The sequence below is a fragment of the Manacus vitellinus genome, unplaced genomic scaffold (genome assembly GCF_001715985.3).
Source record: "Manacus vitellinus isolate BGI_N305 unplaced genomic scaffold, ASM171598v3 scaffold_44_pilon, whole genome shotgun sequence".
Lineage (NCBI taxonomy): Eukaryota > Metazoa > Chordata > Aves > Passeriformes > Pipridae > Manacus > Manacus vitellinus.
In genome coordinates this window covers 3,084,951-3,109,203 of record NW_021940565.1, presented here as the reverse complement: position 1 = coordinate 3,109,203, position 24,253 = coordinate 3,084,951, and the positions used below count along the sequence as shown (strand labels likewise).

The window sequence follows — 24,253 nt, the reverse complement described above, 5'->3', positions numbered from 1 at the left end:
GTGAAGTGGAAATACATATTGATAAATGCAATGAAGAACCATTAATCTTCCTTAATACTAGTAAAAAAATTCCAAACAACACAAAGCAAAAAACACACCACAGAAGAGCAGCATACATTACTGAGATAATTGTAAAAGTTACAGTGGACCTTTAAGGGAGAAAAAAAGCTGAAAACTAGAACTACAGACCTAGACTAAGCAAGGATAACGCCAGCAAGGCACTGATATCACCTCATTTCCTACCACTAACTTGATTCACATGCTTAAAAAAAAAACCAACCCCAAAACAACTGAAATTGGAGCTTTTTTGAAAATCCTTTACCAATCCATTGTATTTTGCAATTCAGTGTTTAATCTTGCCCACACATTTCGAAGAATGTGCTCCCCAAACAGTTATTTCACTTACTCAGAGGAGCCAAACACAAAGATACTTCTGACAATACTGAATTCCATAGCTTCAAACAATGAGATTCCAACTGCTGGTTTAAAATAGGGCTTTCAGCGTTTTAAATGCATTAACATGCAAAGACTGCAAAGGGAGGTTCCAGCAGCATCAGATACTTCATCAGATTTAACTGATTTACTGCCTGAAGGGGTAGTCCAGCCTTCAGCCACACAGGTCTCTGCACACTCTGATCTGATCTTGAGAATATTAATGCACACCAGTAAGTCCTGAGGGGGGAAAGAAAGTCAGCTTTGAGCCAGGGTAAACCCAGAGAGCAAATCCAAGAAGACAGAGGGAGAACATACTATTTGTTCATGACTGCCCACTGTTGTCCTAAGCCAAATAACGGAAATGAACTTCATTCCTTTCTCACAGCACTACCAGTATTCCTCTCATCCTCTCCTAGGAAAGGCTGCTGAGATAACAGACACCTTCACAGCATCTAATTGTACATTGTTTTGATCCAGTACCCGTAAGAGACAACAACCTACATTAAATGCATGTTGCAATGTAACTGAAACAAACACAACCCTCTTTTATTTCTTGAAAGGAGGATCCAGGTGCCCTATTTCAGGGATTTAAAGCAGGGCAGAAGTCCTTAGCCCTCAAAAGGTGTCCGTGTGGAAGCGCCCAAAGGCACAGGCAGTTCCGAGTGACTCCTGGGAACAGACTTGCGTAACACTGAAGATTGCAGCTCATGAGAACCTCGCTCCACTGTCAAACTCTAACTAATATCTTTAATGCAGGAGTTTGGGGAAAAGAACACATTGTGGAAAAACACAATAAAACCTGATGCCAACCACAAAGACTACAGGGAAACAGCAGAACAGCCACGCACAGTGATTAAACGTTAAGGCTCTTAGAGACTGTAGTAATGTGTAACTTGGACCTCTGAAGATTCCCCTCACTGTCTGAATTCATAAGCTTGTCTACACAGGCACAGTACTGCAAGAGCAGGCTCCAAACCAACAGCTGCTCTGCACCAACTCCCCATGCTAAAAACCCGCTGTAAGTGCAACACAGACAGAGTGCCAAGGAAGGAACGTTACCTTAAGTTTAGCAACAGGAATTTTGCCCTAGATCATTGTAAAGCTGCTACCACCTGACTCCCAGACATTTTATAATGTATTTTTAATAGGCTTCTCACCTTTAAAGGATTTCAGCAATATCCTGATTGCCATTCCAAACCCCAGGCAAGGGATTGCCATTCCTTTGAGCACCTAAGCTAATTCTTGAACTGTTGGAACCTTTTACTAATATTCCAATCCATTATGTCGTTCATATAAACACTTTTACTCAACCAAGAAAAAGTTCTAGCTTTGGGATGAGTCTTTCTGTTATATCAGCTCAGTATTTTCAACAAGAATTACAAGAAAGTTTTTTAGATTTACAGTTCTAAGTTACCCTGTTCTGCCTCTCCAGGTAGAGGGCTGTAGCACCTCCAGAGTTAACTTTAAAAGACACTGTATGTCTTCCTCTTGAAAGAAACACAGTGTCTACCAAAAGCTAGATTAATAATGACAATTAAAGACAAGAAAAGCAAAATAGCTAAAAACTAGTCTGTAAAAGCCTTGCAGTAATAAGAACATCAAAGTGAAAAAGAGGTTAGAGAAAGACATTTCAGAAAAAGGTCAAATTAAGTGCTATGGGGAAGCACATTTCACTGAAACACACAGGGTCTTATAGGTCAACACAGAAACTTCGTGATGGGATAGAGGCCACTTTAGTACACAATTTGCATAACAACCAACCAAACTTGAAGTTTCTAGGACAAATCTTTCAGAAGATACTGCATGAAAGCAGTTCACTGATTTTTCAAGTAATTTTAGAAGGTAAATATTCAATAATTGATTGAGCCAAGCATCTGTTTGCATAAGACACCAGAGCCCCTGATCGCACACACCACCTTCAACTTGAGCAGGTTACAAGCTGGGCAGATTCAAATTTCATTTTTAGGAGTCCAAGAGTTCCAATGCAGCTTTTGTACCAGCCTTAACCACAGAGCAATGACACTTCCAAACAAGATACTCCATACCTAGGAACATACTTTCCATTCTGAAATCAGATGCCTGGAACAACAGTTTTGATTATATGAACAGTGCCCAAATCACTAAATTTCTTCCTGTTATAAAATGCACACACATGGTGCTTATTTAAATATCAGCCTTCTGAGGAGATTTAAGTAGAGAAGAGGAGAATCCCATATACAATTCTGAGTCCCACCACAAGCAAGTTACACTAACAGTCCTACACAGATCATTAGTTTGTCTCATTAAATCTCACACCAATCTGCACGTGATTAGGTGGGAATAAAGAACAGTATCAAGATCCACTCTGTTCCAATGTACTTGTACCTAGGCTTTATTCCTGGCTATGCCACTGACCCAGTGTGACCTTCACAATTTTCAGGGTACGCTCATTACGGATTCCAGAGTCAGAGCTACTAGGCCAGGGGTTTTCCACCAAACCCAGCACATCTTGCTGCTAAACCACTTTGACACAAGCCATACTTTACTGATGTAATACTCACAGAGTAACAAAAACTCAATAGTCCTGAAGTGCACATGCACTTATCTCCATCTTCCATTTACTCACAGTTGTAAACCCAAGGATAAGAGCTCATAAAAGCTGAGTAAATGAGGATGTGGCAATGAACTTTCCGGGATAGAAAGGCAAATTACTGTAGGATTTCTTTATTAAACTCACAGCTAACACCCAGCAAGTGCAGCAAAAGCTGAGGTCAGAACAATTTACACAGGTTACTCTTCAAACAACTGTCACAGCTGGTCTCGCTCCTGATAGTACTGGTATTCCTATAAGCTCCTAAATCTTCTCCACTTATAGCTCTCTATATTGGCAAACTACAAAGCACTACAAGTTTTAAACGTATTTTTTACATTATGATCACCCACACAAAGGGATTAACTAAAGCATTAAGAAAATCTTTGTAAATTCGGGACAGCAGGAGTCATTTGTCAGGCACAGTCAAAGCTCCAATCTGCACAGATGCCTATTATTTTTAGAGCACTACATTCCTGAGCCATACCTCCATCAAAAGTATTTCCCTAAAGCCATGCAGGCATCCCGCTCTTCTGAAACTTGGAACAACCTCGCTGGCTCAGGTCTGTCAGAGCTGTGTCTGCTCCAGCTTCAGAAAGCCTCCAGTAGAGACAACTCTGACCCTGCACTCCCAAACCAAAGAGCATCACGTGGCTTTTATTGAAGTGACACTGGCTAACAAACCCCTGTGCTCAAGCTTCTGTGTTTTTTGTACACTTCCTAATACACAGTCACATTTTTAACTTACAGGATGGTATCTTCCAGTTAAAAAAAAAAACATGTCAAATCAATATTTCCCCCACCACCACCCCTGACTTTTACCAATTGGTACTTCCCTACTGAACCAACTTCTTTAGGTGAGCTTGAAAATGCCTGATGGGAGACTAAAAAGTTCCTGGTTTATGCTTAATTTCAAAGAAAGAAGCAACATGTACCCAAAAGTAAAACAAAGCCCAGGTCAAAAAAAAAAAAAAAAAAGAAAGATAAGGGGGTCCAAGCAGCCCTGAGTGTTCTTTCAGCAATTGTTTTGTCTTCTGTTCTTTTCCCCTGTCTTTTTGGTTTTAATTTGATCATCGGTTGACCACTAGTGCTGCCTGTAAGGAAAGAGGTTCTCTCCTAGTGGCACTAAACCCTTTGAAAATTACATTTCAAGACAACTAAATTTAAAAAGCCAACATTTATAACACAAAGCCTTCCATTTGCTACTCGAAGGTTCTTAACTGCTTATGTGAACAAAGGTGCTGATTTTCATTTTAGTAAAAAGTTAAATACATCACAACTTATCACAATCCAGCAACAATGAAGGAATCAATAGACTTCAAGGCTTTCCAATTACAATTCCGACATGATCATAGTCACAATGCCATCCTTGCAGACAGGGGATTTTAGACTCTCTAATGCAAATTTATGTCTCCTAACCATACCCCAGAGGAACACAGAATTATCAGAGATTTACAAGACAGGTATATTATTCCAAACAAGTTAGTTGGATGTGATGTTCCCTCACTAATATGGAATAGGTGCCTGAACTTTTCCTCAAACTGAAGAGTTCTGTTCAAACAGCAGACTAAGAACACAGCAAGAAAAAAAATCCGTCCTGACCATCTGCTGATCGTTAAGCTGAGAACACCTTCCCTAACAAATTACCCGGAGGCAGGAACGGATTATCAGCCTTCAAGGTACTCCAAGCAAGAAACAAAAACTGTTTTCCTAATCATTTCCTAATAAGAATCCTTGCTATACAACTAGAACCTTCTGTGAGAAGAAACCTAGTTGTCCAAGGAGTAAGAGCAAAGCTGTCTGGAGACAGTTTATGGGGCTCACAGCTCACTTGATCAAACCCTCGTGGCCAGAAGCCTTTTTGTTTTAATTGAGTTTTCAAGCACTTTTTAGACTCACTTTTGTCTCCTACAAACAAAAATGTGATGACATGAACCAAATTTGCTCCAGGACTGTTCAAATCCCGTAACACAAGTGTCAGCACCAGATTTGCAACTGATTCTGTACTGGGAGATGCCTGGGCTCCCTCTCTTCATCCAACTGGAATCAATGGTGAGACAAGACAGAACTTCAAGGTTATTTCTCTTTTTAAGCAGCCTATCTGAACAACCTACAGGAACCGTGCTAAAGTAGCACAATTGTGGCTGTTCAGTTTTCAATATTTGCAGTTTGCTGCCTATCAGTTCTCAAACAGTGACTCACCAAGTTCAAAGAAGGCCAAAGTTTAAGAGGCCCAGAACTTACCACACATAAATACAGTCTCCTAATATTTGTGCTCTGGTAAATAACATCTCTTAAGGAAGTTTGAAAACAAAGTAAACAGGAGATGCTGGAACAAAACCTAGCTGAGGTAATCACCATGAAACACACTGTCAGAGGCATAATCAATGCAAAAATAAGAAGGTTCATTGGGTTTAATTCAACACAACTTCTGACAGACTCAGAAAAAGGATTTCAAGAATAAAGCATCATGATCTTCCAGAGAACAGTGCAAGACTTCAGCCTGAAATTGGAAAGGCAAGGATACCTCCAGTAAAAACACAGAGAGGGAACAACACACGTAGGTAACTTTGAACCCCGGTGTGCGGGTTCAACCCTCACCTGACGCCGCTTGTCCGCACCAGGTGACTATTGCAGCTCACGGGGGATCGCCCTCCCGACAGCCACCACCTGCCTCCGCGCTGCCAGCACAGCGGCGCATCCCTGCGTTCCCAAAAACAAACACCTTACCTTCCCGGGCTGCCCGGGGAGGTCGGCGAGTCTCCCTCTCCGGACACGTTCAAAGCCCACCTGGACGCGCCCCTGTGTCACCTGCTCCCGGTGACCCTGCCTGGGTGGGGGTGGGGGCACTGGTTGATCTCCAGAGCTCCCTTCCAACCCTCACAATCCTGTGATCCCCCAGGGCCCCATCCCCGCATCCCTCCCCGGCTGCTGCGGCGGGGGGGCTGAGGGGCCGGCACTCACCAGAGCAGGGCGCAGAGCAGGAGGCAGGAGCCCAGGGCCAGGGGCCGGCGGGGCGGCTCCCTCATGGTCTCCCGGCTCTCCCTGTGCGGGCCGTGCAGCGGCGGCGGGCATCTCCCTCAGCCCCGGCGGCTCCGTGAGGGCGGCGCGGGGCTCCGGCGTTGTCGCGGCGCGACCCCTCCCTGCGCGCGGCGCGAGCGGCGGCACGCGCTGCTGCGGGGGCGGCGGCGCTGCGCAAAAGCCCCTCCGGCGCGCGAGCCCGGCCGTTACTGGCCCCTTACACTCCGGCCCCGCCCCTTTACCCCTCACACGCTGAGCTGGAAGGATGCGCGTCACCCCCCCGCTTCGCGCCCGTCAGGCCAATGGCCTGGGCGTCCCGCGCGCTGGCCCCCTCCCGAGCCCGCCGTTTGGGCGGTGCCCTTGCACCTCCAAGACCCCCTCCGTGAGGTGCCGAGTCAGGAGAGCCGTTAAAGGGAAATTCGCCATAGTGATAAACGGCGGCTGGCGACCAAACCGGAGGCCGCGAGGCTCGCTAAAACCGTCACTTCCACCGTTCCAAGGGACGTCTTAAGCAACAGCGCTCCGACACGATAGCTTTAAATTGTTTGTTTAAAATTTTGATCAGGCTTCTCTGCGGGCTGCTGAGCGCTGAGGCCCCTCCAGAGGGGAAGGCGCGCGGGGGCTGCCGGGAGTTGTAGTTCCGGACAGGAGATCGGCTGTACGCGGCCCCGGCCGCCATTTTGAGGGCGCCCTGAGGGGGCCCGTGGTGGGCAGCGGGGTCAGACTCCACCCCCGTGTGTGTGAGGGGCCATTAAGATGGTTCGGTGCATATTTATGTCCACTGTGCGAGGGGGAGCCGAGCACAGCCAGAGGCCAGCGCTGCTGGGAGATGCTCAGGGAATACAGGGGAGCCTGAGGGCGATGTGGGACAGAAGGGAGGAGCCTTCCCTAGCACTGGCACGTTTGGGTGAACTGGTAGAAAAACACAACAGTTATTATCAAAAACAACAGGCATTTTGCTGGTAACCAAGCCTAATTCTGGCCATCTGCAGTGTCGCATGAGGTGGGCTTTACACCGAGCCAGGAACACCATCCTTGCGGCTCACACAGAGCTGGGGGTTTGGTTCCCAAGGACAGGAGACGCGGTGGGAGCAGCGAGGCACGACACAGCAGGGACACAGCAGGGACACAGAGCTCTCCCCGCCACAGCAGCGACACAGAGCTCTCCCCGCCCGCGGGGAGCCCGGGAAGGCACAGGTGGATTAGTCACGGGGATGCCACGCTGGAAACGTGCACATGTCAGGACTCTGAACGAGGAAGGACAGCTCTGCCTGCTGGGCACGGGTGACTCACGGCAACCCGGGCGGGATCAGGGCCCTCCCAGGTCACAGAGAGCCCTGTTTTCCCCAGAGCAGCTCCAGCCCCATCACCCAGCCCTTAGAGCCTTCCCGGGTGCCTGCAGGGCTCAGCGAGGGGCCGCTGAGCTGCGGGATGTCGTGACTGGACTCAGCCAGCACTGGAAACCTCTGGAGAGTCTTTGTTCTTTTCCTGATTTTTCACCCTGTAACTCTGTGCTTTTGTTAACACCCGGCATCCCTTGCCCTTCCAAGAGCTCCACATGCCACAGACAGCAGACAGGCCTGCATTGCAATGCATGGAGGAGAAGGGATGAGGGAGTAGCTCCAGCTTTGTACCCCATCCCCGCATAGGCTGGGGTTTTAATCCCCCTCCCACAGACCATCAGCATCCAGTCCAACCCCCTTGCCAAGGCAGGGTCACCTGGAGCAGATGACAAAGGGACACATCCAGGTGGGTTTGGAATGTCTCCAGAGAGGGAGACTCCACAACCTCCCTGGCAGCCTGTTCCAGTGCTCTGCCACCCTCCATGGAAAGAAGGTCTTCCTCATGTTGAGGTGGAACTTCTTGTGTTTTAGTTTATGGCGGTTGCTCCTTGTACTGTCACTGGACACCACTGAAAAGTCCAGCATCAACCTCTTGACACCAGCTCTGAGCTGCTGGGAAGGGCTGGGACTCCACGGGGAATTCCTCTGCGAGTCACTGGTAAGTTTCAAAGAAACCCATGGGATTTAACACCAGCATCTCACAGAGGAAAACAGGCTCACTGAGCCACAGAAGGGGTTATTCCAAGATGAAGGCAGCCAGGAGGGTGGCTGTGGCAGTGCCTGCTCCATGTCCCCAGAGCGAGTGCCCGCTGGCAGCTCTCCCAGTGGGTCAGTGGGGAGCCTGGCTCCTCCACTACCTGGCTGGGTCCTGTTGCTCCAGGAGCGGGCCCAGACAGTTATGGGAGTGAGGTAAGTCCTGAAAAATGCTGAGAACCCACTTCACGTCACCAGCAAGGCATGAGACAGCACCTTTGCCATGAGGGTTTTTCCAGCCTTTTGTGGTGCCAGAGCTAAGACATGGCACGGCATGGATCCGAGGCTGTGTGTGGGGTCTCTGGGGGAGGGTTATGAGCAGAGGCACGCTGGGGAGGGCCCAGCTGTTCCCCCAGGGACCCAGAGCAGGGCCATGAAAATCCTCTGTGCCCAGGGACACGCCTACATGCCGGCCACAGGGAGCTGCCTCAGCAGTGGGAAATTCCCCAAGCTGTGGGAGCAGCAGTGCATGTCCCACCTGCAGCTGCTGTAACCACACCAGGGAGTGCCACAGCTCTCCCTGTGGGGCCGGAGGGGGCAAGGTGATTTGAGCTCCAGCTGCAGGTGCCTCCCTCTGCCTCCTGCCTGGACATGACCCCAGGGACCTGTGTAGAACTTGTCTCGGTTGTGGATGCTGCCAGAGTTATGGCACCTTCCCTTGTGAGGGAGAGCAGTGTCGGCATAGGGAGGTGCCAGGTGAGGGGCACACCTGTCCTGCCTCCAGCTGGAGGACTCACCCATGGGCACCTCACCCAGCAGGCACAGAGCATTTCCCCATCCTACAAACTGTGTGTGTTGGGGATGGCCAGGACCAGAGCAGTAGAGAAATCTGTCCATGAAGCACTGGAAATTCAAACAACTGCTTAGCTGTCTGCTGGGAGGGATGGTAAGCATTTATTAACCCACTGCCAAGACCTTCCAGCCAGAGCACTTCCGTCAGCACTGCCATGGCGTGCGGCTGGGACCGTGTCCATTGTCAGCCTCTGCTGTGCTCTCGGGACTGTAATTCCTCCAGCCTCATCTCCAGGAGCTTGTCCCCAAGAGCAGAGGAGAAGGCTGTGAAGCCACACTTGCTCAGCCCATGTGGCTGCTCTCCCTGGCACAGCTCCCGCACGCTACGATCCCGTTACCAGCGGGAGATTGATCACACACAGCTCAGAGTAAAGGCAGCTGAAGAGCTGTCACAGAGCACAGACCATTTCAGGGGAACCACGGCAGTGACTGGTCAGGATCCTGGAGGAAAAACCCCCTCAAGTCAGTCCCCACCAGGCATGAACCAAAAGAGCCTGGGTCAGCCAGAAGGGGTTTCAGTGCATCACCTGTGACACACCCACATACCAGTGCTTGCTGAGCTTGTTTCTCAGCCGCTGATAAGATGAGCAGTATAATGGTAAAAACAATTGCAGATCACCCAATCTCCCAACTAGAGCCCATAATTAACCCAAAACCCAATGGACTGTGGGGTTACCCGGGAGCAAGTATTTGGACGGGATTCTCAAAGTTGCTGCATATTTGCAGCAAGGTTTTTTGGCTTGCTCTTGGCCAAATTCCTCACGGAAAACCCCAGGGTGAGGCGAGCTGGTGGAATTCCCACAAACAGTTGGCCCTTCTAGGGCTGAATTTGAGCCACCACTCACCCTGCATCCACTGGGTGGGGAACACCCCTCTGCTGACGGGGAATAAAAGCCGGGTTGTGGTGCTTGGCACCCTGGGTAGGGAGAGCTGGAGGTGGCCACCCAAGGGGCACCTTCTGAGCGGGAGGAGAGAGAAGGTGCTGCAGTTTTACCTGTGCAGTGATGGGGCAGTGCTTGTCCACTGCACTCAAACAGGCCCTGTGTGTCCTGCTGGCTGTGGAGTATCTCCTAGAGATTTGGGAACTGAGGCCGTGGAGCAGTGTTTGACTTCTGGAGAGATACTTGATGCTGGGGTACACACTGGGCTTCTCCTTCTAGCACTTTCCAGCACTTGTTTGCTGCAGTGGCTAAGACTTCTCTCCCATTCATCCCTATCTGCTCTTTACAAAGGCTTCTTGTTTTACCAAGTGTTGGGTTTTTGTTTAGTTTTTTTTTTCCACGTGATTTAATTCACACAAACTCCTTCCTATTCTGACTATTGATCTTGGCTCCTTACTGGTTAAAACAAAGTAAATCTTTCATAAGCAGGTTCTGACAACGCAACTTTTGTTCCTTCCAGACACAATTTCCTGTTTAATTTCCTGACTGTTTCTTACTTGGTAAAGGAAAAGTTGTAAATTGCAAGATTGCTTCAGAGACCTTCCTCTGACTTTAGGTGAACCGTTAACCACTTGCAGGAGAGAATCCAGCAAACCAGCATAAAACTTTAAAAAATCCTCGATTTCTTTTATTTCTTCTGTGATTCTCACTGAAAGGAAACAAGCTGGGGGGGGGGGGCGGCAGAGGCGGGGAAAGAAGTTGGAATAATTTTCCTTGGAAAATCAAACAGGAGCAACTCTGCCTCCAGCTGAGTTGATAATTGCTCTTTCGTCACTCAGCAAACTGTCTCTGATACATGGGCTGTGCCTCTGCGGTCCCAAACGTGGGTCCCGGACATCCCCCTGCATGGACGCTGATTCTCGCTCCCACTCCTTTAAAATCCCGAGGGACGCCATGCCGGGCTGTGACCGCGGTCACAGTGACCAGCTGATCCAGCTGCAGATTCCCGGATCACCGAAGTCCTGGCTGTGCACGGAGCCTCGTTAGGGTTAATTAACGTGGGCTGGCGCCGAGGAGCGTCTGGCAGGGAGGGACAGCGGGACACGGTGACATCCAGCAGGGGCCGTGTGACCTGGTGCAGGAGAGCGACTGCTCAGATCTCCTGCCAGCCCCAGTCCTGCCTGGAAGAGCCTTGAAATCTGGCACAGGTGGCACAGTGCCACAGCTCCAAAAAGCACGGATGGAGCCACAGCCAGGACCACCTAGGACAGCCCCTGGCGTGGCTCGTGGAGGGCAAAGCCAGGTCCAGGTCTCCTCCACCTGGCTCAAACACTGAAAGTCCAAACTTTAAGTAAGATGAAGAAAATGAATTGAGATGGGAATGCCACTTTTGAAAACATTTGTATTTGATTTGCTCATTTCATGTGGCTTCATTCAAATTTCGACTTTGCCTAGAAACAGGAGATTAAGTGATTGCTCCAGCAGGGATGCCCAGGCAGGGTACAGCGGGAAGCCTCAGCATCTCCCGGCCCTGTTTCAGAACCACGAAGCCTCTGCATGGCAGAAAACACCATTTCCTACAGCCAGTGCTTGGGAATGGATAGAAAATGGCTTCAAGAAGGGACCCACCTTCTCCTAGCCCGGCTGGCAGGTGTTCTGGGTACAACCTTCAGCAGCATCTCGGCTCAGTGCTGTGACACCAGTGCAGAGGCCACTGCCTGCTGGAGAAGACAAACGTGGTCAGCAGCTGAGGAGCTTCTCTCGCCATCTGACAGGGCTGGCGGAACAGGGAAAGTCCAAACGCTCCCGGCAGCGTCAAAATTAACTCTTGATCACATGATGGAAATGTGGTGTGGGACAAGGGGCTTCCAGTGGGGTGAACAGAGGTGGTGGGTGCCTTGGTCCCCCCAGGTTCTTCCCGACAGCTGCTGTCTGAGCCCCCCTGGGAAAAGAAAAAGCAAATTTCACTGCAGAAACTGAGAAACGGTAAAACTTCATGATGGAGGTGTAAAGCTTTTTTTGGCTCTCGTTTCTGGGAGGACAGTGTGGGCTGAAGCTTCCCCTGCCCTCTTCACCCTCTCACCCGAGGGCTGGGAAAGCACCCGGTGCAACCTAGTGCTGGGTTCTCTCCATGGCCACATGCAAACCAAGGCCAAAGCAGGTGATCCCACAGGTCAGCAGTGCCAGGAATGTGCTGGGAGAGTAGCACAGCCTCTGCAGGAGCAGGAGCACCTCCACTAGATCCAAGTGGTGGGGATGAGAGATGAGAAGGCCAGCCAGGCATACACAGGGAATGCCACAGGCTCAGCTGTTTCCCTTCCCCTTTCTCCCAACTACTACAATAAACTGAATTCCCACCTGGCTCCATCCCCTCCCTGGCAGATATTTAAAAACAGGGAGACGAGTGCGAGGGTGGCTGGTAGCAGGAATGTCACTCCTCAGGGACCCCTGTGTTCCCAAGGGAACATGCACGTCTTGCAGGGCTGGGCCCAGGGACCCTCCTTCCCTGTGTTCCAGAGTAGGACAAGCTCATGTTGCAGGAAGAAGTGCTCAGCCCCAACATCACACTGCTCTTCCCAAGCACATGGGCTCCTGCTTGGAGGCTCATGGGGAGAGGGCAGGAAGGGCTCCTGGGGTGAATACCTCCTGTGAAATCACAGTGTTTCCAGGCTTAGGGTTAGGGTTTGAACAAAGGTTTCTCTACCAGGCAAATGGGAAGGTGAGCACAGAGAGGAGGATCCTCTCGCAGTGCACCAGCTAAAGCCGTGAGTTACAACCTCTTTTTGACCTGTGCACACCAAATTTTCCCCCAGCTACACTTCCTATAAAAGTGTTTCATCCCCCATCCCCCTCCTCATTTACAGAACAAAAATATTCCCTGGGCAGACAATAAAATCCCTGTTAAGAAATTCCAGGTCCCTTCACACCTCTTGCTCTGTGTCCCAGAGCTGCAAGGAGAAGGAAGTGGCTGCCATATGAAGTTCACACTGATGGAGAGATGGGGGACCTGGTGTGTGGCTCCAGACAGAACCACCCTGGTCACCAGCTCTCCCCAGTGGTACATTGCTTTTGCCCTCCAGCAAGTTGGATTTTTCAGTGTTTTGCCACTGTAAGACTCCTCACTCCTGAATCTTGGAAATTTTCACCTTTCAGCTTCCATGCCAACCCATGCTCGGATTCCACAGGCAGTGGTTTTGTTTGGTTTTCTCCCTGTGTCTTTGCCTTAGGGACATGCCACATACAGCTGAGGGTTGAGCTGAGCTTATCTGGGCAGCTGAAGGTTGGACTTGGCCCACCTTGGAGCACCCTGCAGCTGGCAGAGCACACTGCTGACATCCACTTTCCTAGGGTTGGGAAACTTTTTTTTTAAGCAGATTAGAAAACAAAAGCATCTTTACTACGTGATACCTTGGCCTTCATGGAGTTCCCCTACAGAACAGGCCCCTGCTGCCCCCTGCCCTGGAGCTGGGCAGGGCCATGGCTAGGCTGGCTTGTCCCTCTCCCCAGAGTGGGCAGTGAGGAGGGTGTTTTGCCATGAGGCTTCCCTGATCCATGCACACCGTCCAGAAATGCCAGGACTGAGGGAGCTCAGTTTCACAGCTGCCCCACGTGCTGACTTCCAGAGGTCACGCCCCTGCAAGCGTGTGCCTTTCCACATTGCACCTCTCCTACTCCAGGTGCTCAGCCGAGTTCCACAGCAGTCGTCACATCCTTCTCCCTCTGCTCAGTGAATCCTAAACCTTGCCCTGGCAGATGCCAGTCCAGCCTGGGCTCCTCAGACCCCATCCCAGTTTCCTGGACTGCTCTGCCCAGCCTTGAGCAGCATTACTGGGTTTCTCCAGCAGCCTTTGCACCTCCTCATCTCAGCTCGTTGTCTGGGAGGGTACAAGTTTCCCCCTTCTCTGGCTGCTCCTTCCCACTGTCTCCCTTCCTATTCTCCCTATTCTCCCTCGTAAGCTCCTAAGTCTTGCCCACCCTGTCCCCTGTGTCCCTCAGATGCTGCCACAAGGGAAAATGGCAACTCACCAGCATTTAGGTCCTCTCTGTCCTGAGTAGGGGCCATCCACCTGGGGATGCATCTATGGGGTCTGCAGCAAATTTCCAGCTTGCATCCTGGGGCAGGATCCTCTCCATAGGGCAGGTTGTGCCCTGGGACAGGGAGCTTGGATACTGATACCAGTGACATTCCTACCAGGAGCTTCTAGTGCTTCCATAATGTCCAGCCTTGAGATAAAAGACCCGTGTGGATCATGGCTGCACCACCAGCACTGCAGCACGTGGACAGACAGTGGGGCCTCCACTGAGCCTGTAGGGGACTCACCTGAGCTTGCAAGAAGGTTTCCTGGGCGGTGGAAGATGCTGTGGAGGACAGGAGGGCTCAGGGGGCTGGGTGGTGAGGCTGTGAGCAGGAGCTGTGCCGGAGGGGCCCAGGAGCATCCCTCGGTGTCACGGGCTGCCCACAGCAAGGACATCGCTGCACAGGGGATGCACCTCCTGGCTCACACACTGCTGGTGGCCCAGGATTCCCTGGGACCAGAACACAGACCTGATCCAGGGAATCTGACCTGCACACAAGGAAAGAAGAGGCCTGGGAGAGCTGGAGCAGCACTGGACTGCCTGTGTCCAGGCACACCCCTGCAGGGTACCCCCGGGCAACCAGCCCCGTCTGCGCCAGTATCCCACCATGGAGCTCAGCTCAGCTGCAAGGCACTGGGCTGGTGTCGTCCCACTTTGTGCTGGGGACTGAATCCAAAAAATCCTTAAATAGGTGATTGCAGGAGAGCAGACACAGCCTGTATCATGGAGCCATTTAAGGCAGGAGACTGTCTCTGGACATGGAAAAACTCAGCAGCTGGAATTGTGCCAACCTCCCCCCTGAAAAACATTCCTGCGGAGGGAGGGTTCAGCTCCAGGGTCAGAGGGGGAGGCTGGGGGATCTCTTGGCAGAGAAACAAAGCCAGAGCCATAACTGTACTATGTCACCCCTGTGGAGTGACAGGGGAGGGATGCAGGGGAAGAGCCCTACCCGAGGGACAGGATGAGGTGCAGGATCCATGTGCATCCTCACAGTCCCAGGCAAGCTCAAACCTGTAGCAGACTGTGCTGTTTAGTTATTTTGAAGCCTATTTCTGTGGCACAAGTGATGGTCCCACCCCACAGGGAATCAGACACACCTGGAGGCAGCCCCAAGCTGGCAGTGGGGGCGCAGTGCCCAGGATACTTTGATATTCGAATATCTCCAGTGGAGGTCTAGATCAGCCCCAGCTATTTCAGTCCCAGCCTGTCACCTTTTCCAGCCTTCCTTCCAAAAAGCTTTAGCAGTGTATTCAAACATTCAGAGCCCAGCAGACACTAAACAAATCCCCAGTGGGGTCCTTTTGCAAAGGGCAGGGGACAGCCAAGCCAACGGGTCCTCAGCATACCCAAAGCTTGTAGTGCCATGGCATCCAGCTCCTCATTCCTGCATTTCAGCAGAGGGGCTCAAAGCACTCACCATCTTACAGCCTCTCCAGAGGCCAGTGGCACTTGAGAACACATAATCATGAGGTGAGGGAGGTGTTTTGGCATGGAACCCAGAGGGGGAATTAAGACGCTCACAAACAGCTTTTGCATCCTTGACCTTAGCTACTACTTGTCCCTGCCAAGAGAGCTCCACTGGCCACATAGCCCCAGGAGGGCTGAGAGATGACCTGAGCAATGACTCCACAGCACATGTTCCCCTCTGTCCAGCAGGGACTGACAGTGACGTGGCAGGTCCCGTGGTGGGTCCTGCCTGTTTTGCAGGCAGAGGAGTCATTCATCTGCAGGCAAAGTCTGGGCCACCTGGGCAGGGCTCAGCTGCCCTTTGGACTGTGGGCGGTGCAGTCACACGTGGCTGAGCACACACTGTCCCTCCCAGGGGACACAGGGCCGGCACAGCAGTGGCAGCTGCTCCTCCTCAGAGCACATTTGGGTCCCCCAGGCACCAAATGGGCTCTGGGCCCTGTGGGTCTTGGCACTGGGTCAGCACTGCCAAGGGTGCAGAGCCAGTGCCAGGGTGACCCCCTTATCCAGTGTCTGAGCATCCCATGGGGAACTACAGCTGCTGCTGTGGCAGCTCCTGGAGGGTTTTGCTTTGCTGCCACCATGGCTGGCATCGCCCAGCATGGCTCAGGGGTGCTGCCAGTCACCAACCAGAGCAGGTTCCCACCCCTCCCTGATTCCAAGGGGGACTTTGGTGGCCCACAGCAGAGACTTCAAGGGACACAAGGAGTACCCCTCACCTATATTCTTTCTCCCCCTTCCACTGGGGCTTCCAGATGGACCTGACCACATGGAAGCAGCCTTGTGCCCCAGCCCAGCCTGCTCTTCCTGGTCCCCAAAGCATCACAGATATGCAGAAGACCCCAGGGCCAAATCACACCAAACCTGTCACCACTCCCAGCGAGAGCACAGCACTGCCAGTGCCCATGGGTGTCCCTCCTTCGTAGTGGCTGTGGCACTTCCCAGGGGACCAGGAGTGGCATACTGCCCTCCCACATTTCCTCATGTGTCCTAGCTTTACTCCATGACTTTAGGAGAAGGACATTTTGTTAAAATCTCAAGTTCCCAGGCCCTGGGCATCAAGGCAATGCCAGCAATCACAGGAGCTGGCAGAACTCCCTGTCCCTGTGGGCACCCACTCGTGCATATGGAGGCACGCACAGCTCTGTGCAAAGGATGGGGCTAAGGGCTTTTAGGTAGGGCAGCTAAAACTTAGTCCAGCTCCATCCTGTCCTGGAAGCTGCTGGCATCACCCTCAGCATGGAGTACCTGCACAGGGTGAGCAGCTGCTCCTACCCTGTGGAGGAAGTACAGGGATATGGGGCTGGGAGGTGGCACGTTTTAGATGTCACTGTGCTGTGGCTCAGTCTGAGGCCCTCCCGAAAGGCACACCAGGAGTGTGGGGGTTACCTGCTGCTCTGCACGTATCTGGATGAGGTGGGATCCTGTTTGGAGAATCCCCTGTGGCAGGCACTGGGGTGAAAACAACCTTCAGCTCTTTCGCCTGCTCCCACCGTGACAGGACAGCCACAAACGCCCCTTCCCGAAGCACAAACAGGGCAGTGTTTGGGGCTGCTTTACCCTGGGCTGAGGCCTCTCAGTTGAGGCCAAAGTAAGCAGTTCCTCAGCAGCAAGCACCTCTCCGGGGCTGGGAAGGCTCTGACCTGAGCACAAACAAACACAGAGTTAGGGAAAACACTTCTGGCCTCTGTGAAACCTCCCTGCATCCCTTATCATACCCCTGTCCCCTTGCTACACACTAGCTCAGCCCCTTTGGCTCGGGAATGGGCAGTGCAGGAGATGGATGTCCTTGTAGAGCTGCATCTCTCCAGCCCTGCTCAGCCACGACTTCTCCCTTCCCACGTCCTGCTCCACTCTCGAGGGTGCCGGCAGGCTCCGGGAGCAGGACAAGACTGAGCTGTGAGCAGGCGGGAGCTTCAGGGAAGGGCACCGTGTGCTCATACCATCACACCCAGACTCCCGACCTGGCTGCCGTGGAGTCTGGTTGGGCCAGAAAAGCAGGTGCCTCGCTGGGCTGGAACGGGGAGCGGGGCTTGCAGCACAGGCTGGGGTCACGTATCCAGCAGCAAGGCTGGACAGGCAGGGGGATGTCCAAGCACACAGAGGACCCGGCCAAATACCATCGACCGGCTGTGCCCTTCTCCGTGGCCGCTTGGGGCTGCAGCACGTTGGGGCTGCAAGAGGAGAGCCCTTCGCCATGGTGTGGGACCACGGCAGGAGCATCCCTCCTTCCCGCCGGGCCGTTTTGGGGTGGGCAGGCAGGAGCGAGGCAGCGCCCAGCACCCCCGGCAGCAGCCTGCGTGTGGGACACGGGCCGCGGCACTCGGGATGGGCAGCTCCCAGCACGGAGCTGGGGTGACCCGTGATCCCGCCCGCAGCCGGCTGCGGGGAGCAGCAGCTCGCTGGGCGCGGGAGCGCAGCGCGGGGCGGGGGTTCCCGGCGGGGGTGTGACAGTGCCCGCACTGCCGGACCCGGGCCCGCCCGGCCCGTCCCACGTCCCGCGGCTCCGGCCGGCAGGGGCGGCCGCGCGCCCGGCGGCCCCTGCGCGGCGCCGGCAGCGGCGGGGGCGGCGCGGCCCGAGCGGGGCCCGAGCGGGCCGTGTGTCTGCGGGGCCGTGTGTGCGGGGCCCCCCGCCCGTCCCGGGGCCATGGAGCCGGTCCCCGCGCGGCGGTGGCAGAAGGTATTGTACGAGCGACAGCCCTTCCCCGATAACTACGTGGACCAGCGGTTCCTGGAGGAGCTGCGGAAGAACGTGCACGCCCGGCAGTACCGCTACTGGGCCGTCGTCTTCCAGTCGGGAGCGGTGGTGCAGCAGCTGTGCAGCGTCTGCGTCTTCGTGCTCACCTGGTGGTACATGGACGCCGGGATGCTGAGCCCGCAGGGGCTCTTTGGGGCGGCCCTGGTGTCCTCGCTGCTCGGCTACGTCCTGTTCGACGCCGTGGACGGCGGGGCTGGGCGGTGGGAGAGCGGGCGGACGCGCTGGGCTGACCTCAAGAGCACGCTGGTGTTCGCCGCCTTCACCTACGGCTTCTCGCCCGTGCTGAAGACACTGACCGAGTCCATCAGCACGGACACCATCTACGCCATGTCGGCCCTCATGCTCCTGGGCCACCTCATCTTCTTCGACTATGGCGCCAACGCTGCCATCGTGTCCAGCACGCTGTCCCTCAACATGGCCATCTTCGCCTCGGTGTGCCTGGCCTCGCGCCTTCCCCGCGCCCTCCACGCCTTCGTCATGGTCACCTTTGCCATGCAGATCTTTGCCCTCTGGCCCATGCTGCAGAAGAAGCTGAAGGCCCGGACGCCCCAGTGCTACGTGGGGGTGACGGTGCTGTTCGCACTGGCGGCGCTGGCAGGACTGGCCACCATCTCCAGCGTGGGTGCCGTGCTCTTTGCCTCACTGCTGCTCACCATCTCCTGCCTCTGCCCCTACTGCCTCATCCGCCTCCAGCTGCTCAAGGACAACATCCACGGGCCGTGGGATGAGGCTGAAATCAAGGAGGACCTCTCCAGGTTCCTCATGTAGGCCTGGCCTGGAGGGACCCTCTGCTGTGAGCAGTACAAAGGTCCTTGCTGGGGGACAGCCATGGGCAGGAGAACATCTGACCCAATAAAGCCTCTCACACAGCAGCAAGGACCATGTTTATGTTCCCTTCAGCATCTGTTTCCAAACCTGACTTGCTTGGGTTTGGTGAGGAAAGGAGCTGAGCCCCGCAGAGCAGCTGGTCCCTGCAGCAGTTTGGGGTGCAGACGAGCAGGGTGGTGTCTGCTCTGGTCATGCAGACCCATACCTGAATTTGGGGGGGGGGGGGGGGGCGGGGAACAGAGGGATGTGCATCCCCTGAGCAGAAACACCACTTGGAAATGCACATCTGGCCCAGATGGGCCCCACGGGCCCTCAGTGTGTGCACTGCAGACTGACAGCACTTCCCCAGGGGGCTGGAGGGGAAGGGGCTGGTGAGAGTCACTGCGGGCAGGGTGGAGGTGCGGGGTGGTGGGTGCTGAGGGACCTGCAGGACTGAGCACAAGGGCACCTGGGATGGGTGTGGTGCACAGCCCTGCTCACCTGCACCCCGACAGTCACTGCTGCCAGAATAGCCTCATGACACTGCCAGATACCACACTATCCTAAATCCTCTGGGAGAGAAGGGGATGAGAGGGCATGATGCCTTCCTCTCCTCTTTTTTCAGAGGCTAATGAGGCCTCGCTGCAGGGCCAAACCCTGATCCAGAGGGATGCAGCTCAGCACAGCCCCTCATGGGTGCAACCCCAGCTGGTGAGATGCTCACGCTGCTGGGACAGCGGGGGAGGTCTATCAAGATCTCATCTGGCACCGTCTGTCAGGTGTCCGTCTGTCCGTCACCGCTCACACCGCAACAGAGGGCGCTCCTGGCAAACAAGTCTCACTGGAGGCCAGGCCGGGACAGCCGGACCCCGTGCCGGGAGGGCCTCCCTGGCACTTTCGCTTTCCCTGCTCCCATCCGGCACCTTCCCTCGGCAGCCCCAGCCCTGCTCCGGCCACCCAGGGGAGCAAACCCCTCCTGAGCCAGCACTGCCAGAGGGAAGGGATGCCCATACTCTGCCCCAGCCTCATTGCACAGGGATACGTTTGGTATCACCCGGGTTTTTACGAAATTCTTCTCTTTTGGAAACCCAGCACTGCAGAAGTGCAACTTTCTGCTCGATTTACCCAGCCCTGCGAGCACCAGGGTCTCATCCTATGGAGCAGGCGCTTGCCGCGTTCCTTGGGTTTTCTCAGAAATGAGCAAAACCCGGCGGAGTCCCCAACACCTCCAGTGCTTTGTTACAGCTCTTGCCAAGTGTTAAATGTTGCTGTGGTCGTCATGGTGACAACTACATCTCATTTTAGTTTTAATTAAAACCTGCAGCAGTTTGGAGCCCGTGCTGCGGTCTCACAGGGAACACAGAGTAGCCAGATGTCAGAGTCAAGGTGACATTTTTTAGGTCTTTGGAAAGGAGACTGTTTTTTTTTCACGGGGAGGTTTCCCAGATTGCTGCTCAGTGACCAGGATGCCCCATTTGACCCCGGGCTAATGCCAGTGTAATGCTGCCATCCAAAGCTGATTCACAGAGCCCACTGATAGGACACAGCTCGAGTGTAAATCAAAACTCAAATCTCACCTGCCTGGCCCCTGTCTATCACTGCAGAGGCTACAAGAAAGCAGAGTTTCTGCTGCACCCATTCCCATAAGAAGAAATATTTCCTCAAAAATACTTTTCCCAAATTCACATTCTAAAACCAGCTCCGGGTTAGGAAAAGCAAATCTTGACCACCCAGACGTTGCAGGTGGAGATGGGCACAGGCTGCCATCACCTCAGCCAGAGCAGGAACCCAGTGGATCACCTGTGCAAATCCCTGGGCTTTGACTGATGTAGCAGGCCCCATCCACCCAGCTCTAGGTGGATGCAGGCTGTGTCCCATCTAGCCCAGCCCACCACAGACAGATTCATCCCTGCCCACAGCCACAGGCCTCTCTGCTCTGCCCAGCTCCTTCCCTTCATCTCCTCCTTACAATCAGTCACAGAATTCTCGGATTAGACTAGCAGAGCCTCAGTGCTCGCCCAGAGATCGGCAGGGAAAGGCTTAGCCCTCCCCCTTGCTTGCCCACACAGATACCCTGCTCTCCCTAAGCTGGGGGATGAAAATATAAATCCAGTCCATGGCCTGGATGCACAGAGGGACACTGAAAGAGGAAAAAATGCAAGAGAGCCAGGGAGAGGAGAGGAGGAGACACAGAGGCCAGGCAGGGTTTCCCTGGGACTTCCCTGACCTTCTCCTGAGGACACATGCTCTGCAGTACTGCTTAAGTTATTTAAGCTGCTGCATAAATGGCCATTATGGGTTTGTCTACATGCCTGAGGTCACAGTATTCTCTACACAACAAAATTTTGCCATAACTCTACACCCATCCAGTAAGGCTGGATGCCCTTTGGGCATTTGCTACCTGAGCAAAGCGTTCTCTGACAAAGCCCACACTGAGACCAAAAACATAGGTCCTCAGTTCATGATGCAACCAATGCATGGTAAAGAGTTAAATGTTGTTTTGCATTAGAAGGAAGTTTCTTTCCCTTCAGTTTCTGAGTCCACTGAGATCAGTCCTTCAGTGGGACATTGCATTTGCTTTGAAGCTGGCCAAATGTGTGTAACTGAAGTGGCTGGGGATAAGCCTCGCTCCTGGGGGAGCCACTGACACGTGCAGCCTGGAATCCTCATCTACAGCCTCTGCTGCAGGGAAAGACAAGTGTCAGCCACCCACACCGTGCTGTCAGGGGGCCATGTCCCTCCCCATGTGGGAGACTGGATCTGAGAAGCCTGGAAAGAGCAAAACTTTAGTCTTTGAAGGTAAGATCCTTGTATCTCTTCAATTCCCACAGCAATCACTCAGTTGTTTTCAACTTTGTGATGTGAGAGGCAACAGCAACAACATGAATCATCAGGAAACCAAAACAGGATTCTGGTCCTAACCCACTGTGGTGGTTTGGGCTAGGCCTTCCTTGGTGACTAGTTTGTAACCAAGGAAGGGTCCAGATTTACCCAGTATTCCCTACGATTTTTATGTAAGCTGGGCTATAAGAAGAAAGGAGGAGAGGCCTTTGCTCTCTTTCCTTCCGGCGGCTTGGAGGTGCAGGTTCCCTGCTGTTGAGTCTGCCGTGTTGGGGAGCGAGGCCTGGTTGGGCCTTGTCAACCTTGGGAGACAGAGGTTGCCGGCGATCGTTCCGGAGTGACCCTCGGTTGTCCCAGGAGAGTAGTGAGCTATTTCTTTACTAACTCTTTTAGTGGATAGATATTGGGCTGCTAATTGGGATATTTATATATATAATATTTTGGTTTTGTTCCTTTTCCCTTCCCCCTTCCCTTTCCCTTATTTTTTTAATTGTATATAAGTGTAAATATATTTATATATCTCACTTTGGTTGTCTCTCTCTCGTTTCGGGTTTTCTTTCGTTTTTTTCTCCCTCTTTTCCCTGAGGTTTGAGGGGGGGGGAGGAACTCTGGTGGTAAGGTTTGGAGACTTGGCAGGGAGCCAGCTTCAAACCATATCACCCACTCACTGAAAAGCAGCCTTGGACACATAATGGCACCAGCTGGTGCAGCACCTTGATCCTCCTCTACCTGGCCACAGATCAAACACCAGTGAGGGCTGGAAACAGCACAGACAAGGTTAAACAGCTTCTTCAAAAAGTCACTCCATGAGCTGATGCTAAAGAACACTCCAGGGTTTCCCAGTACACCAGTACCCATGTCTTTCTACTTAGGATATTTTAAAAATGGCCACCAGCAACCCATGAAGTTTGGAGTCCTACTTTCAACAATATTTTTTATCAAATATTTCCTAAGAAGGTAAAGATCTGTGTCAAGGGTTTACCACCATAAAATATCCTGAGAAACAAGTTTGTGCTTTCCAGCCTAATGCCTGGAGGCCCTCTGGCAGCCGGGTGCTGTAGGCAAGGCCATTCAGCTAAAATATCATCTACCTTTTATTTATTGTTGGTTCATCTGTTGGTACCATGTCATACTCCAGAAGGAATACAGTGAGAACTTCCCCCAGTACAGAACAGACTTTTAAACAACCTGGAAAAAAAGCAGCTTGTGAAGTTCAGCCTGTTCCCATTCCCTCTTACCTGAAAGGTGAAGCACGGGCAGAACCTCCTCAGGAGCTTGCTGGGTACAAACACTGTTGCTTCTGTAGTAGTTCCCCAAAGTACACAATTCCTGAACTGTGCTAAGGTGCTTTTTGCCTCAGTACCTGATGGTGACGAGTTCCGCAGATGAGAGATACAGCCAACCTGAGCAACTCCATTCCTGGGACAGTTGTGTTCCTGGGATTGTAGGAGCCTCCATTTCTGCCTTTACCAGGGTGCACCCTGCCACTCACTGTACTCTCTCCAGCTCCTGCAATTCCTAGTTTAGCACGTGCAGTTCAAAGGTCTGGCAAAAATGATTATTTATCTCCCCCTCCTAACAACTGCTGTACATGGATTTGGGGTTTTTTGGGTTTGGGGTTTTTTTTCCCCTTTTTGCTAATACCATTGCTGTTTCCTCTCTTCTGCTCTACCAAAAGACAAGTCTAAGTAAGAAGAAAGAATAATCAGTGAAAGTCTACAACTCTCCAGGCTTGCACTCCCTTATAATTTGAGCAAACTCAGTGTCTGGCATTTACCAGCTCATGCAGGTGGTTTAGCAGCTCCCTGGATATTTGAGAAGTCAGCAGAGACCTAAATCAGCTGGAACAAGAGGAATTGCTAAATTCAGCAAAGCTGTCAGACCCAGATTGAAAACGAGCCTGTGTGTTGCCAGGCCCCTTCTACACACACAGGCTGATCTCCCCCCCTCCCCTGCCCCCATCCCCTGAGCAGTCTGGCTGCAGTTCCCTCTCACCACCAACTCCCCACTACCCAGAAACATCTTTTTTGTGCTCCTGAAACAAAGGCTGGGCTCTGATGCCCAGAGGTACCTCCAGTCCCTACCTGTGCAGTGCCTCCTGATTTACCTCTGTGGTTTCTGAAATATCCCTTGTTTCTTTTCCTATGAGGAAAAAAGTCAGTAAAACCCATCAGTTTTCCCTTTTCTTTCCAGCCTTACTCTCCCATATATTTCCTTGGAACCCTAAACAAGCACATCTCCTAAATGTTAAATCCCTGATTTTATCTTTCCCATAGGGACAGACACATTTGGAACCCCAGAGGTAGCTACTTACAGCTGTTTGAGCTCAGATGCTCCACTGAGGGCAGCTTGCAAGGAATTCAGAGGTTTAGCTTGAAAAAAATGCTCAGAGCAGCTGCACTTTATTTATAACTGTGGAGATTCATCCGTCTAGAGACTGTTGCAATCTCCTCCTTTGAGTTTCTGCTCAGCCAGGTGCTGCTGGTGGTGTGTTAGACATGTTTTAGGA

At 52.6% G+C, this 24,253-nt stretch overlaps 2 protein-coding genes and 1 long non-coding RNA gene across 4 annotated transcripts in view; 1 reads left to right on the top strand and 2 right to left on the bottom strand.

Moving 5' to 3' along the window:
• SUCO (SUN domain containing ossification factor) overlaps positions 1 to 6,123 on the bottom strand; it is a 37,974-nt gene extending 31,851 nt beyond the window's left edge. For both annotated transcript variants that reach the window (XM_018079084.2, XM_018079085.2), the window contains exon 1: positions 5,969 to 6,123. In XM_018079084.2, the coding sequence (XP_017934573.2) occupies positions 5,969 to 6,033 (65 nt within the window). In that variant the 5' untranslated portion in view covers positions 6,034 to 6,123. The remainder of the gene's footprint in view (positions 1 to 5,968) is intronic.
• Positions 6,124 to 11,460: 5,337 nt separating this feature from the next.
• On the bottom strand, positions 11,461 to 17,374 carry LOC108640816. The gene is made up of 5 exons (XR_003916053.1): positions 17,078 to 17,374; positions 16,728 to 16,981; positions 14,116 to 14,359; positions 13,821 to 14,018; positions 11,461 to 11,512 (listed from the first exon to the last, which is right to left on the bottom strand). It is a non-coding gene; the product is annotated as an uncharacterized LOC108640816 (long non-coding RNA).
• Positions 17,375 to 17,950: 576 nt separating this feature from the next.
• Positions 17,951 to 18,980, top strand: PIGC (phosphatidylinositol glycan anchor biosynthesis class C). Its single transcript, XM_008933926.4, has one exon. It carries the CDS (start codon positions 17,986 to 17,988, stop codon positions 18,862 to 18,864), a length of 879 nt encoding a protein of 292 aa, XP_008932174.3. The 5' UTR covers positions 17,951 to 17,985; the 3' UTR covers positions 18,865 to 18,980.
• Positions 18,981 to 24,253: the final 5,273 nt, after the last annotated feature.

What these genes read in the sequence shown, in the direction of transcription:
- PIGC (XM_008933926.4), top strand. Translation starts at nt 17,986, where the DNA reads ATGGAGCCGGTCCCCGCGCGGCGGTGGCAGAAGGTATTGTACGAGCGA.